Source organism: Vulpes lagopus, chromosome 16 (genome assembly GCF_018345385.1).
Source record: "Vulpes lagopus strain Blue_001 chromosome 16, ASM1834538v1, whole genome shotgun sequence".
NCBI classification, from domain to species: Eukaryota; Metazoa; Chordata; class Mammalia; order Carnivora; family Canidae; genus Vulpes; species Vulpes lagopus.
Genome location: NC_054839.1, coordinates 11,677,560 through 11,693,939, shown reverse-complemented (window position 1 = coordinate 11,693,939; position 16,380 = coordinate 11,677,560). Strand labels below are relative to the sequence as shown.

The 16,380-nt window shown below is 39.0% G+C and overlaps 1 protein-coding gene across 5 annotated transcripts in view; it reads left to right on the top strand.

Annotated features, from left to right (window-relative positions):
* The window catches only part of CLYBL (citramalyl-CoA lyase), a 285,596-nt gene that overhangs the window by 213,359 nt on the left and 55,857 nt on the right, over positions 1–16,380 (top strand). For all 5 annotated transcript variants that reach the window (XR_005984055.1, XM_041731042.1, XM_041731041.1 and 2 more), the window contains 4 exons: positions 8,827–9,015; positions 12,933–13,034; positions 14,769–14,862; positions 16,213–16,380. Coding sequence is in view for 4 of the 5 variants with exons in the window: in XM_041731042.1 (XP_041586976.1) it covers positions 8,827–9,015; positions 12,933–13,034; positions 14,769–14,862; positions 16,213–16,380 (553 nt within the window). In the remaining variant the exon portion in view is untranslated. The remainder of the gene's footprint in view (positions 1–8,826; positions 9,016–12,932; positions 13,035–14,768; positions 14,863–16,212) is intronic.

The window sequence follows — 16,380 nt, the reverse complement described above, 5'->3', positions numbered from 1 at the left end:
GCATGGCTCAGTCGGTGAAGCGTCCAACTCCTGATTTTGGCTCAGGTCGTGATCTCAGAGTTGTGGGATCAAGCCCTGTGTTGGGCTCCACACTCAGCATGGAGTCAGCTTGTCTCTTTCCCTCTGCTCCTCTCAATCTCTCTCTCTCTCTCTCTCAAATAAATAAAATCTTGGGACACCCGGGTGGCTCAGCGATTGAGCATCTAGCTTTGGCTCAGGGCATGATCCCAGATTTCTGGAATCGAGTCCCACATTGGGCTCCTAGCATGGAGCCTACTTCTCCCTCTGCCTGTGACTCTGCCTCTCTTTCTGTGTCTCATGAATAAATAAATAAAATCTTTAAAATAAAGAAAATCTTTTTTAAAAAATTCCACATATGAGTGAAATCATGTGTTGTAAGTCATTTTAACCAGTTTTTAACATTTTTTGTGGAAATATTCTAATATGATGGTTCAGTTTAGGATTTTTCAACTTTATAGTGGTGCAAAGTGATACACATTCAGTAGCAACTGCACTTTGAATTTTGAATTTGGATCTTTTCTGGGCTGGCAATAGGCAGTAAGATCCTCTCTCATGTTGCTGAGCAGCAGCAGGGAGCCACAGCTCCCACCCAGCCACATGATCACAAAGGTAAACAACCAATACACTGACAACCATCTGTACCATACAACCACTCTGGTTTTCACTCTCAGTACAGTGTTCAGTAAATTACATGAGATGTTCAATACTTTATTATGAAATAGGCTTCGTGTTAGATGATTTGCCCAGTTGTAAACTAGTGTTCTGAGCATGTAGGCTAGGCTCATATATGACATTCAATAGGTTAAGTGAATTGAACACAGTTTCCACTTACAGTATTTATTGACTTAAGAATTTATTGGGACAATGAGTTTATTGTTAATGAATTGATTGGGACATATCCCCATCATAAGCTGAGGAAGATCTGTGTATGCAAATGTAAAGAGAATAGTGTCAAGAGTCCCCATGTATTCATGAATCAGCTCCAAAAATTATCAACATTTTAGAGGCACTTTAAGAAATTTTTTTTTTCTTGGGATGCCTGGGTGGCTCAGCGGATGAGCATCTGCCTTCAGCTCAGGGTGTGATCCTAGAATCCCAGGATCGAGTCCCATATCAGGCTCCCTGCAGGGACTCTGCTTCTCCCTCTGCCTATATGTCTCTGCCTCTCTCTCTCTCTCTCTCTCTCTCTCTCTCTCTGACTCTCATGAATAAATTTTTTAAATCTTTAAAGTCTTTAAAAAAGATTTAAAAATGTTTTTCTCAAATTGTATTATAAAAATTTTAAACATCACAAAAGTTGAACAATTGTACAGTGAAAAACCTACCTCCTATATTCTCCCATTAATGTTTTACAGAGTAAAACCTTACCCACCTATCTGTCCTTCTATCCATCAGTCAATTCATTTACTTTTTAATTAATTTCAAAATAAGTTGCAGACAACAGCAATAGACTTCCCTTTAAATTACTTAAATGTGTATATCATTAACCAGATTTCAAAAATTGTTTACCATTCTCTTTGCTCTTTTGTGGTAAATTTTATATAAAATGAAACACAAACTTTAAGCATGCATTCTATAAATTTTGATGAACGTATGGGCCTATATGACTTAAAGTCATTTTTAAGTGTTTTTAAAAAATATTTTTAATTGCTTAGAGATCTTCAGACTAAATTCTTTTCATAGATTTATTGTATCCTAATATTGTTTCTTGTAGAGTTTTCTCTTTTTCCATTATATCTCTGAGGGGCAGAAATTGCCCCTCAGAGATAGTTCATAACATGCCCATTGCATGTTATGAACTATCTATCCATACACCCTGAGTCTTCTTAGTCCTTTGAATGAAAGCTGATTTGGCATTTCACCATAAACTTGTGTTTTATGTTTTTTTTAAGATTTTATTTATTTATTCATGAGAGTCACAGAGAGAGAGAGGCAGAGACATAGGCAGAGGGAGAAGCAGGCTTCATGCAGGGAGCCTGATGTGGGATTCAATCCCGGGACTCCGAGATCACGCACTGAGCCAAAGGCAGAGGCTCAACCGCTGAGCCACCCAGGCGCCCCTAAACTTGTGTTTTAATGTACCTTTTATAATTAACACATCAGAGACTTTGCTCTACCCAAATCTACATTTTCAGAATAAACAGAGTGCCTAGAATATAAGAAGTTGTGGGATAAAACAGTGAGTGAAAATTTTTTCACTTTTTTTTATGGTGGCATTGTATCTATAACAAAATTTACCATCTTAACCATTTTTAAGTGTACTATTAGGTTGTTAATGGTATATTCACGCTGTTGTGCAACCACTACTACCATCCATCCTTGTAACTCTTCATCTTGTAAAACTGAAACCCTGTGCTCATTAAACACTAACTCCCCAATCCCTCTCCCCCCAGCATCCGGCTACCACTATTCTACTTTCTGACTGCTCTAAGTACCTCACTGCAGTGGAATCACACAGTATTTGTCTTTTTGTGACTGGCATATTTCACTTATCCTAATGTCCTCAAGGTTCATCCATATTGAAAAAAATTAAAATTTTAAAAAATAAATAAAAGGGATGCCTGGGTGGCTCAGTGGTTGAGCATCTACCTTTGGCTCAGGGTGTGATCCCGGGGTCCTGGGATCAAGTCCCACATCGGGCTTCCTGCAGGGAGCCTGCCTCTCCCTCTGCCTGTGTCTCTGCCTCTCTCTGTGTCTCTCATCAATAAAATAAAATCTTAAAAGAAAAAAAAAAAGGATAAATAAATAAAATAAAGGTTCATCCATAATGTAGTATATGTCAGAATTTCCTCTTTTTAAAGTTGAATAATACTTCATTGTACATACATAACACATTTTGCTTATCCATTCTTCTGTCAGTGGGCACTTAACATTGCTTCCACATTTTAGCAATTGTGAATAATGCTTCTATAAACATAGGTGCACAAATAATCTCTGTAAGACCCTGCCTTCAGTGCTTTGGGGTATATACCAGAAGCAGAATTGCTGGATCATATGGTAATTATATTTTTAATTTTTTGAGGAACTGCCATGCCATTTTCTATAGCAGCTATAATTTACATTCCCATCAGCAGAGTACTAGGGTTTCAGTTTATCCACATCCTCACTAACACTTGTTTTTTTCTGTTTTTTGTTTTTGTTTTTTTATAGTAGCCATCTTAATGGGTGTGAAGTGGTAGCTCAGTGTAGTTGTGATTTGCATTTCCCTAGTGATCAATGATGTTGAGCATCTTTTCATGTGCTTACTGGCCATCAGTATATCTTCTTTGGAGAAATGTTTATTCAAATCCTTTGCCCGTTTTTGAATTGTGTTGGGGTTTTTTGTTTGTTTGTTTGTTTTGCCCATTTTTGAATTGTGTTGGGGTTTTTTTTTGTTGTTTTTTGTTTTGTTTTGTTTTGAATTGTGTTGTTTATTTTGTTGTTGAGTGTTAGGAGGGAGATCTGTATATATTCTAGATACGAATCCTTTATCAGTTAAATGATTTGCAAATATTTTCTCCCTGTCTGTGGGTTGCCGTCTTTCTCTACTTATAGTCTCTTGATGTACAAATGCTTTTTAATTTTCACGAAGTCCAATTTGTCTATTTTTTCTTTTGTTACCTGCACCTTTGGTGTTACCCATGAATGAAATTTTAAACCAGTTAATTCATGGTATATTCAGTATTGTTGTCAGTTTTCTTCTTTCAAAAACAAGCATACCAAGGTTTCCTTTTCATGTGGAAAAAACACTGGAATAGAAAATTCAACACTATTACCTTCCTAAAGAAACACTACCACGTTGTTGTTGGTTAATGAGGAATTTATTAGCCTTTGTCCAATGTAGTCACTACAACAGTCTCTGGGATTTATATACATTTTTATGAGAAAAATACGGTAACATAGTTTACAAGTGATGACCTATCTTATGTCACAAGCACTTCTTTTTTAAAAACATATAAAAGAAGTTACATGGAAAACGAGCTCCTCCAATGGAAAAGTCCACTCCAAGTTTTGTATTTTAAACCAAACAACTTCAAAGTTTAAAAAACTTTTTCACATGGATACTGATAGCAAGGCCATCTGCCCAAAGTTTGTTGCACCCCCATGCCTGTGTGACATCATTTTACAAATTAGATAAAATGGAAATCAGGGGATCCCTGGGTGGCGCAGCGATTTAGCGCCTGCCTTTGGCCCAAGGCACGATCCTGGAGACCCGGGATCGAATCCCACATCAGGCTCCCTATATGGAGCCTGCTTCTCCCTCTGCCTATGTCTCTGCCTCTCTCTCTCTCTCTGTGACTATCATGAAAAAATAAATAAAATTTAAAAAAAAAATGGAAATCAGATGGACAAATTCAGAAAAGATAGAATTCACTAGTGTTTTTGAGGATGTGGCATAGCAATTTGCCTTTTGGCATGATGAAATATTAATTGCACATTTTTAAAAAATCACCAAGATAATGCATCTCCCTGGAGTCTAGAAAGTCTTTCATATTTCTTAATTACCAAATCTGGGTTCGGCCACTCGGCTTTCTCACTGCTCCTGTTGCATCAAGGGCGAGCGAGCTTGTGGTTTCCCCTGAAAAGGACTATACATTAACATACAAGGTTTGAGTGGGGGGTGGAAGAAGGGAAAGGTGTTAATTCAGATGTTATGAAACTGTGATAATGCTATTATTTAAGGCACTTATTTGGGTATGTTTATACTTTGTACTTTTATAAATAAACCCAAGGGGCTCCTCCTGGTTGTCACAATCCTCCTTGAATCTTGTATCCTGTCTGTCTCTTCCTATCCGACAGTAGAATTGATGCCGCTCTAATCCCTGGAAGTTGGGAACTAATGAACTGACTGCTGAGCTGCCGCCACGGAGCTTGGTCCCAAACTATACTGTACTTCACACTCGATTTATTCTCCAGATGGCGAGACTGTGCCGCCCTGCCGCGAGGGACCACCTCTTCCACTGGAGTGTAAAAGTGGACGGATGTTGTTTTCTTTGCAGATTTGATCATTCTGAGCTAGAAACTTGCGAGGATGATTAGTTATTAGCTTTAATGGGTGCCAATTGAACCAACTGCACGCATATTTTCTCCTTTAATTTTGGAGTCTGCAGGTCTTGGCGACGGTTGATTTATCCGCTCTCTTACGTCACCGGAGCATGTCTCTTCCCCAGGTGATAAGAACCGGGTCTCTGAAATCATAGCACGCCTTGGTTCCTGGCCCAGACAGAGTCACATAATACGGTGGCTTATGTAGAAGGACAAGTTTATTAGCCACTGGTCCACTGCACTGAGCAGTCCGTGGCACGAAATATCGATTGAATGTGGGAAGTTTGGTGACACCACTTTTCATTTAGAACAGGACGGGTGAAGAGTCTGATCCATGCCAACTTTCTTTGTGACTTCTGCAAAGTTCGCCTCTGGAATCAGACATGCTATAGAACATACTGCAGTAATTAGTCTCTGCAAAGATCTAATGGAACTGTTGAGAAAGGCCTTAATGCCATTATTCTGTTTTTTCCAGGTTGACAGATTTTAGAGGGACAAGTTCATCATACATTAAGAAATGCTTACCAAGGCCGTTCTGTAGTGTTAACACATTTAGAATGCAGTCCCTTCTAAACTTCACTTTGAACAACCTGTCTTGCCACCAGAATATAAGACACTCCTCCCCCTCCCCGCCCCCCAAGAAAGTTCTTTTTTTGAGTGGCCTCTTTTTGCTTTGATTTCCTCTTCCTTCTTTTGCCAGGGAACATTACCTCCCAATAATCTCAGCAGATCATATATAGCCCTTCAGAGAAGGAGGTGTCTGCCAAGCTGTGTCTTATGGATCCCCCGAATGAGATAAAAATTGGAAGGATAGTCAGGGCCAAACAGGAGGCAGAGAGAGAGAGAGAGAGAAGGGAGTATGGTGATGCAAAGGAGAGAGCTGTGAGAGAGAGAGATTGGTATCAGGGAGAGAGGAAGGAGGGACAGGGAGGGAGAGAGGGAAGGAGGGAGAGATCAGAATGAACAGAATTTCTTTCATTTCACAACTGGGTGGACTGTGGCTCTCTCTAGCTGAGCACCCAGAACTAAACCTAATTGTTCTTAGAAACTGCCTTCCTCTCACCCAACAGATGGCATGGGTGTGTTTGCTAGCACAGTAACATATTTCACCATTAAAGCACTAAAAAGAAAAAAAAATCAACATACTTGTTGGTTGGTGTAAATTCAGTGAAGTTGTTGGATATTTTGGGATACATAGCAGAGGGATGCACACTTAGTTTATGTAAATTGCAACAAGCAGCAGCCTGTTAATAAGGGTGTTGTGTAGCAATATACCTCCAAAGCCATCATCTTTTTTTGGAAAGGTACAGAATGATGAAGTGGAAAGAGCTTGTTTTAATTCTGAGAAAAAAAAAAAAAAAGCCTAACAAAATGCTGAGTATTCACTATTCATTATTATAACACGAAAAGTACTAATCAGATTATGCCTAAAATTGGAATTAGGTACTTCATTTGCAGCCAATTTCACAAAGGTTGAATTTTACTCAGTAAACCGGAATGTGCTGAAACCATGGCAATCTGACTTTAGATAAAAATCACAAACAGGTTTAGAACATGAGCTTTGAACAAACAGTCCCTTTCTAATCCAAATGAAATAACAAAACAGCTTAGAGGTCAGATTTTGTTTGACACCGACATGAACAATTTAGGAAGTTGACTTTGCCAGGGATCCTATACCTCGAGCACACGGGATGTTTAAAGTAGAGCGTATATGATGATTCAAGTAACCCAAGTTTTAAAATGCATTTCAGGCTAAATGATCTAGTTTAGTTCTCTTCCATTTTCTGTTTACTTTGTCCCAGGAGACCCTTTGACAAGCCCAACCTGCTATCGAAAGAAATCCTGGAAACTGAAATATTTACAAGTTGGAGCAATCCTGAGTTTGTAGCTTGTGCGGGCTACACAGAGCATAACACATTTTAGGTTCTCTGAGGCCATGGATCTAAATACCCGCACTGCCAGAGCTGAAGGCATTCTCTCCACAGCTCTAGATGTTCTTGGAACAATGATACTGAGCTCACTTCCACCCTTCACCTTCAGGATTTTCCTCTTTAGTGAATGTAACAAGAAGGCATGGTAGAGCAAGCAGATGAGTTTTGTAGCTGTGGAATAGCCAACGGCATGATGTGGAATCAAGCCACTGCTGGCCACATCACCCTTCACTTTAGAAGCTAGTGTGAGTTCTTTCTTGCTTTTGTCTAAGCTTGGCCTAATTATCTGCAGTCAGAGTTCTGTAAATCAGGGCTCCACAGGGCTGTCTTAAACTGGTCTACGTATTCTGTTTCCATCTGACCTGACAACTCTAAGCCACTGTTTCCTCACACTGTTTAACTCAGACCACATTTGGAAGCCTTCCCCGTTTCCACTCAGTCGTAGACCTACATCCGTCTGCTTTAAATCTACTGTCCTGGCTGTCTTGTTGATTAGACTTAGACCCAATATCGGCTCTAATAATTCTCTTTTTGTCTCCACTTTGGCTTGCTATTTCCCAGATAAGTATTGTTGTTCAAATGGCTGTATATTGTTCAGACTTTTTTTTTTAAACCACATTCGTCAGCAGTAAGAAGCTTTAAAGTTTTATTAGTATCATAAAAACCCTTCTCAAATGAAACTACTTTTGATAAGTGTTCATTCTGACAATGAGAATTTGTTGAGGGCTCTTGGCAAGTTGAAGGAATTTGTTTTTGAAACTGAAATTGGCAGGAAGTAATGACCGCAAGGGCTTTCTTTCTCTTGACTCCAACCCCCAGCTCCTCAGTGGGCTCCTTTCTCTTCCCACCCCCTACCCCACCTTCAACACCCCAACTCAGAGCCAATAAATAACATGTTTGGTTTCATGCAATTTTTCTAGGGATAGTTCATATACTGAAGCAGGCTTTCAACCTTTCAGCTTTTCTTAACTATGGAGCACAGACTGTCAAATCCAAGGGGAAAAAATGTATTTGTCTTCCACTTCATGAAGAGATTTCTTGGTGGTGTTATTACCTTCCATCTGAATAAATTGGAGTTTTTTTTGTACTATGGAGTGTCATTTTCCTGTGAGCGGCTTAATTGAATGTCAAAATTCAACTCAGTAGCAAAAATATTTTAAGTGACTAAAAAACATGACACATATGGAAAGAGAAAAACAAATCCTTATTTTTTCCCTAATGTGAATATGCTGACAGACGAGACTACCATTATCCACGTTATGTAGTTCCTTATGTTTATGAAATGAGAAAATGCAGGTAGAGGACTTAGAACCATGCTTAGAGCTTAATAAATGCTCAATAAACGTTACCTAGGGCACGTGGGTGGCTCAGTGGTTGAGCATCTGCCTTTGGCTCAGGTCGTGATCCCACAGTCCTGGGATTGAGCCCCGCATCAAGCTCCCCCTGTAGGGAGTCTGCTTCTCCCTCTGCCTATGTCTCTGCCTCTCTCTGTGTGTCTCTCATGAATAAATAAATAAAATCTTTAAAAAAAATAAGTAAGTAATGTTACCTATCAGTTATTTTACCTTTGTAGTTGAAAAACAGTGCTAATGGGTGAGAGCACAGAACTATTTGGAAATGCACCAGTATGCATTATGGTTGCTGTCATCTCTGTTATAGTGATCTTGAATGAAATCTAGAAATCAATCACTTGTCTATCAGATTGGACAACTTATTTCAAATACCATCTATCTGCTGGACAGGAAATGTGTAGATATAGTCTTGGTGCTCAGACTCTGAATCCACATAACAGATTGTTTCCCCTCAATGATAAATAACCTTAGGAGATACATTTTATTGTCACTGACAGAATGACGCTAGGCTGAGGATAGTAGAAACTCTTGAAGACTTTGACCTGGGCCCAACTGAAACGTGTGTGAGAGTCAACTCGGTATCCAGTGGTCTAGCCGAAGAGGACCTGGAGACCCTTCTGCAGTCCCGGGTTCTTCCATCTAGCTTGATGCTGCCCAAGGTGGAAGGTCCTGAAGAAATCCAGTGGGTGAGTAGCTGATGTCCTGCTTTAATTAAAGTCTCAGGAGCAGCTATGAAGGAGTAACAGAAGGGAAGGATGTGGGGGTCACAGATTTTGAAAATGTGTACACGGAGCAGAGAGAAAGGGAACTGAGGGAAAGGGGAGGGAGAGCCCCAGAGACTGTTCCCTTCACACAAGGAGAGCCTGGCCTTACCCAGAGTGTTCAAAGGAACAACTCTGCTCTTGGGATGATGCTTCTGCTCCCTGCTCAAGACTTGCAGTTTGGCCAGAACCGCCTCCTCAGCAGCCTCACACAGCAATCCCTGGAATCAGGCTGGCCCGAGAACTGGATCACTTCTCACAGCCTGCCAGGCCCTAACCTCCACCTGAAAGAACAGTGAAGTAAATGGCTCTTAGCCAGGTTCATTTGCAGTCTTCATAGACAGCGAAAGCACATTAGCCACGAAGGAAAAAATGAACCTAGAGGAGAGGGAAAGGTCACTCCTGAGGGCAACTAGAGGAAGTAACAGGAAGCTTTTAACTAGTGGTTTTAATTAGCACAGATATTATTTCCTGACCAGCTCTCTAGTCTGTCCTTTTTAAATTGCTGACAGGTGTGTGTGTGTTTCATGACAGACTTTTTGGCCAATAAAAACCTGGCATTTCAAATTACTTAAGAAAACTTTGAAATAGGCCTAATTATACTATGATTGTTTTCACTGTTAAAGTAGGCGGAGGCTAGATTTTTTTTAGAGGTTGCTATGATTTTGCAGATCTCTGCCAAATAAAATACCTGCCAGTTGTGCCACTCCAAGCACAGAACCTAGGACATGCCCGTGGGTGTGCAGACGGTACTTTTGACGCTATATCTGGGATTATCCCTGAGGCTGTGGCTGCAAATGTAGCCATACACGGAACAGTTGTAATACCGGAGCAAACTACTCACCTTTTTCATGCATGTAGATGCATTGAACCTGTACTTTCCAGCGCAGTGGCCGCCTGCCCCATGTGGCCACTGAGCACTTGAAATGTGGCAAGTCCAAATTGAGATGTGCCATAAGTGTGAAATACACATGGGATTTTTAAGCCTTAGCAGCCCCCTCCCCAAAAAAGAATATAAATTATCTCAGTAATTTTTATATTGATCACATGTTGAAAGTGGTAATATTTCAGATATACTGGGTTGAACAAACATTATTAAAATTAAACTCCCCTGTTTCATTTTACTCCGTTAATGTAGCTACTAAAAAATTTCAAATTACATCTATAGCTGCCACTATTTTTCTGCTGGACAGCTCCATGTTGGCGTCTTCTTGAAGACCCCATGTTCAAGGACCCATATTTACTTTCTAAACTGGAGTTCCTCTCCAGGGTCACCCCTCAGAAGCTAGGAGATACCGGTTACAGTAGGTTACAATCCCTGAGGCCTCTACCCCATTCGAATGTGTCTTAAATTGATTGAAATGGAATCTGAAGCCACTGTTCCCTCTTGGTTTCATGTTAATGCCTGTTTATCACCGTTATTACCCTTCATTTAAGAGGGGAGGACCCAACCCAGCCTTCAGCTACAGCTTCTGTGCGCTGTTTTAAATCCTTGGATAGAAATAGGATTTCTAGTTAACAGAAGTCTTTTGGGCTGTTTATTTTTTCCTCTCCGTTTGTATTTATGTGAAGCATAAAACCCAGAGCCCTGATGCACAACTGAAAGATGGGCTTCCTTGTTTTCTTTTGTGTGAGAATCTCTTGCTGGCCTTTTGTCGCTAGTGTGGGTTCTTGTTTGACTGGCATGGCTTATTGGACTATAACAAGCGTGACTCTGCCTCCTTTGTCGTGGGACAATTCTCCCACAAATCCCGAACAGTGTGCATTCTTCCAACACACTATTGGGTGTGCACTGGAATTGAAAGAATTGCTGAGCCCTGCTACTTCATCTCCTCCCCAATCTCTTTGTGATTTTTTCCCCTTCTTTTCCTTCACCCCCCTCCCCAGCCCCACCACCTCACTGAAATGAACACTTTACCAGGCCGGAAACATTTAATCGTCTCCTTTTGAAAAAATTAATTGAAACTTCTCCACTAGTTACCTTTTGTGTCAGTATTTAATGCAATTTTTTAAGAAAGAAGGGGAGGAGGAGAAGGAGAATGGGCCAGAATATTTCATTTTTAAATGCCCCTGTTGGCTTAAAAACAAAAGGTGGTTAGATATTTTTTTCTAAGAACAGGAAATAGAGTGTAAAGTATTTAACTAGTTTTAAACTTTATGATTTTGTTGTAGGTACAACCTTTATCACAAAGAATGGGGCAAGTACTGTTGCACATTGCTGTTGTTGTTGTTTTAATGAGAAAAAAGTTCCACCGGTGCATCCATAACACCAAAACCCCTAATATTTCACTCCCCATTTTCTAACTTAAATGTGACATAAGTTAGGTTTTATTTTTATTTTCATGGAATATTATACACTTTGTCTCCTTACATCGTAGCCTTCTCTTCTTTCTTGCTGTTTTGCTTGAGTTATTCCTTCCCTTGAAAAGTTACTAAGGAGGTGATGATGATGGTGTCTGAGGCAGGGAGGGGCAACATGGGAATAATTCTTCATTACTGAAAGCTGTGATTTATTTTAGCCTAATTGTAAAGTTACTGCAAATTGCTCAAAAGCTTTTTAAAGATCCCAGTGATTAGATTTGGGGGGGGGGGAGTGCTGCATAAGCAAGGAGGGGGCAGCTAAAAGGGGAAATAACACCTCTAATCCTGCTTCTGGTAAATAGGCTGCCAGCTTTTAAAATGAGTTTCCTTTCTATTAGTCAGAATATTATGCTAAGCCTTAAGCATTAGTTTTTTTATGTTGCCATAGCAGCCCTATTCCTGCAGGGTGGTGACCTGCGATGATTACAGTACAAAGCTTATAGGGTCTTGAAACCCCCTTTGAAGATGAAAAGTCTTTGATGGTTTATATTTATGCAAATCTCTTAGATATGATTTACCCAACTGAGACTGAATGGAGAGATGATTAAAATTCCCTTTTCCTTTGATATCCATTAATGGCTGAATATTCCTTAAATTTAAAATGAATATATATGTTTTCATCTTTATTTACAAAAATATCTTTATCATACCTGTGTTGTTTCTTTTTTATCTCCCCACATCTTATTAGATCTAGATAGACATAATAGATTTACAATTTAGAGTGTGGTGGGTTGTGTTTTTTTTTTTCCTTTTGAAAGGGGGGGGGTGGTGGTGGTGGTGGAGATCTGTGCAAGAGCTTTTGTATGTTTCCAGATGATAGATTTTGGAATTTGGGCTACCCCACTGGCAGCACAGAGCTAGCTGTGAACTGGTCTCATGGAAAAAATTGGCGAGCTTTGGTCTTCAAAGAATTAAACTTCCTTTTTAAGGTCTTCCTAGGTAAGCTAAAAAATTATGAAGAAAAACCTTCTGAACAAAGGATAATGGTGCTATAATGAATAATATGGGTTCCATGTAGAAGGCTGCTGAACAGTTACACTCATGTCAGTGCCTGGTCCAAAACAAAAACAGAATGGCAGGTAGAACAAGACTTCGCTGTTTTGGGGGCCTATCATTTGCATTTAGCTAAGTGAAGGCTAGAGGTCTTAAGTAAATATGTTTTCAAGGAAAGCATTTTGACTCCAGAATCTCTCTTTCCACTTCTAACTCCTAGGCCTCAAATTGTTCCTTTAGGGGAAAAAAAAAAAAAAAAAAGCATTATAATGCACTAAATTTACTATTTAGTTTGGTGGAAACTTTGTTACCTTTTTATCTTGGTCTTTCCTCCTGGTTTGGTTTTGTTTTGTTTTAATTCTTTTTCATGTATGGAATAGACTGGGATATTACTTCCTTAGGCCAAAGACTCAAATACTACTGTGTCTACATTTCAGTGATTGTACATTTTTCCCCCTACTAATTACCAATGACACTTCTGATTTTAGTTTTCAGACAAATTTTCATTCTACTTAAAAGGCCGAAAACTTGAACAACCTATGAATTTAATCCCTTTTGTGGAAACTGCAATGGGTTTGCTCAATTTTAAGGTAAGAGAATATAATGTAACTAATAAGTTAGCTTTATTTATTACCTAAAGAGAACTTTTGTTCTCAATTTTGACATCTACTTAAAATATTTTTCTAGAAAGATTTATAGGCAAAGTAAACCTTGAACACCATTTGTTATCTATAATAATCTAAAACCAGGCTGTGAGCATCTTAGAAAACAAAGAAACTAGCTAAATAGCAAGAAAAGACTTCCCAATCCTAAATATTTAAGTGAAATATTTATATATTCTCACTTTAAATAATCCTATGTAAACACACGCTTTGAATTATATTTATTAATGAATTATACATGAAAATCTATTTTGTTGTCCTTATGAATTAACTTTCAATTATTCTTTTGTAACAATTGCCTTTTAGTGGGAAATTTTCTGGCCTCTTTGTAGTAATAGTATCCATAATGTCTAGTATGTAAGACTGCTGTTTGTCGGTTAGTATACATCAATAATTTGCAGTATATTAATTCAGTTTGTCACATTAGAACATAAAATATTTCCTGATATGCATTCAGGAAGATCAGCTGAGCCAAGTGTTTTCCAGCATTGTATGGTTGCATTAAATAATTTGCCTTAATGATATCATGGCTAGCTTGTTTTTTTCCCCCTTTATCACTGATCATTTAAACTGTTTTCCAAAATATGCCTCACATTTCACCTGACTCATGAACATCAATGTAGCACCCCATCTCAGAGGGCAAAAGGGAAGAAATCCCTAAAACCAAAGAAAAGAGATAGTTGAACACTTCCCTAGAGAGATAATATGGGAGTAAATGCTCTAAGAGGAAACTTTGAGACCTACTGGACCATGCAGGAGGGGCAGAGGGCACATGTTTGGGAAGCTGCTTCAAGCCTCATGATCAGCACATTTACACAACTGATCATAAATTCTTCTAGCCTGCCCCACAATTCTGAGATATAAATAAAGCATGTCCCTTAGATATGACTAGATTCATACGATGATTGAATTCTAAACTCCACCACCCCGTTTTATTTCATATTGTACCTAGAAGCACTTTCAACCCCTGAAATTAATCAACAGTGTCCACTCCCAATTTTCAGATCTTCCCTACCCACATACATTAGCATGCTGAATCTCCATCTCAGTAGATTGTTACATCTATGACAAATGTTATTAATCTTTATTTTCACATAGAAATATGGAAGTTGCTAATTAATACATCTTGGATGACTTGTTGCATTTTTATTTTCCCCTCTGGAGTTGTAGATTTTTGTACTGTATGTCTTTAATCCTGAGACCATTTACTAAGAAATCCTGATCCTAACACAAATAATCCAATTAATTTGATTTAAAAATTCTTTCCTTCTCTCCTGTGGTTTTATGTTTATTGTTTGAGAGTCTCTTAAAACAAAACAAATTTCAGGAAAAGAGAAACAATTTACAGAACAATCAAAGTGAATTCAAAGTTTTCTTAGAAATTAGATGAACTGTGATTCAAACATTAGAACTGTATTCATATATATTTGGAACTAAATATAATCCACTAAGCAAAGCAAATCTATACAGCATAATTATTTTGGACAATATTAAATGCCTTTCAAAAGGGGTAAATTTAGGGCTGCATTTTTAGGACTGCCAGTTTGCTTTCAGCCAAACTGTGTTCAGAGCTGGAATTTTCTGTTACTGAAAATACACCATGCTGCTTCTCTCTATATTGTGCATTTCTATGAGATTTGGTTCTGTTCTGTTCTTTTACAGGCCGTGTGTGAAGAAGCACTAAAGAGTGGACCTCAAGTAGGTCTTTTTCTAGATGCAGTCGTTTTTGGAGGAGAAGACTTTCGAGCCAGCATAGGTATCAAACACATTTCTCTCTTTTTCAGTCTCCGTGTGTGCATGTATCTCTGTGTGTGTATGTATGTGTATGTATGTATTTTTCTTTGCCCCTTCATGAAAGGACATTTACATGACAATATATATTTGCCAATCATGACAATGGTTTTTCAGCTGAATGGGCAGTACTTTCTGATAATTTAGGGCACCTCAGAACTGTCCTGCTTCCGGAACACCATATTACTACTTCTGTTCATTTATAAAGTAATAAAAAGCCTGTTGCAACCTCAAATGTGTTCAGGAGTATATGACATCTACTTTATTCATTTTGAGTATAATATATGAATAGCCTCTCTGTTGCTTAAATATTTTGTTTTCACATTCATCTGAGAGTTAACTAGGCTTGTAACACAAATTTAACATAATTTCACATTTGCTTTAGATCATTTTCTACAGTAAATGTAATATGCAAATATTATTTTAAATAGATCTTAAGTTCCTCCTAAAACACATTTCAGAACTCCTTATTAAATATTTATTGAGATAGTATGCTCATTTCCACTGATCTTCCCCATCCCTTGGGCACTGTGCCTCCGGTCTGGGTACATGTGTACGTAGTGACTCTGGGCACACCTAGAAAAGACAGCAAGGCCACAAAGCATGTGCAGAACCACAGTCCCAGTGGCCTAGAGACTGGAGCTCTCCCTGAGCGGAGTGTCACGGTCCAAATGCAAACAGTGACACCCCACACACACCCGCCCTTAGGGTGAAAGAAAAGGAACTTAGTTTAATACCAGTCTTTCTAAGAGATCTTTGTGTTTCCGACAGTTCAGTGGACACTTTCTGCCTCTTTCAAAATGAGTGCCCTTTCGTTTCCCTGAGTTCTTCATCCAAACCCTGAAGCTGCACTATTTGGCTCAGAACCCTAGTTATGGCAGAGCATTACAACCCCAGCACGCAAATTTCTGTGCTCAGTGAGAGAAGTTAACCATTTCCTCACACAGCCACTTGGCCACCTTTTGTGGTGCTGTCTTTGGACCGATACTTTCCAAGCAACGGCAAAAAGGAAAAAAATATACCAGAAGTAATTTGTGACCTATCAAGTCATTTGTGATTGTATCTCCTGAGATGCAGGAGAATCCTTTTTTTAAGACACACAGGTAATGACGCTGAAAGATGCCTTCCAAGATAAAGAGACACATATGAGATTTAACTCTGCCTCCACATATCCCTCTCTTCATTTATATTAGAGTCATCATTTTGCTGGGGAACAATCCCCAGGACGATGTCTTTACAAACCAAGTTTTTACAACAGATGGCTAGGTTTGGTTTCCGAGTTAATGTCTCTTTTTCTGTCTACATCCCATTTCAGGTGCAACAAGTAGTAAAGAAACCCAAGATATTCTGTACGCCCGACAAAAGATTATTGTCATAGCGAAAGCCTTTGGTCTACAGGCTATAGATCTGGTGTACATCGACTTTCGAGATGGAGAGGGGCTCCTCAGGCAGTCAAGGGAAGGAGCTGCAATGGGATTTACTG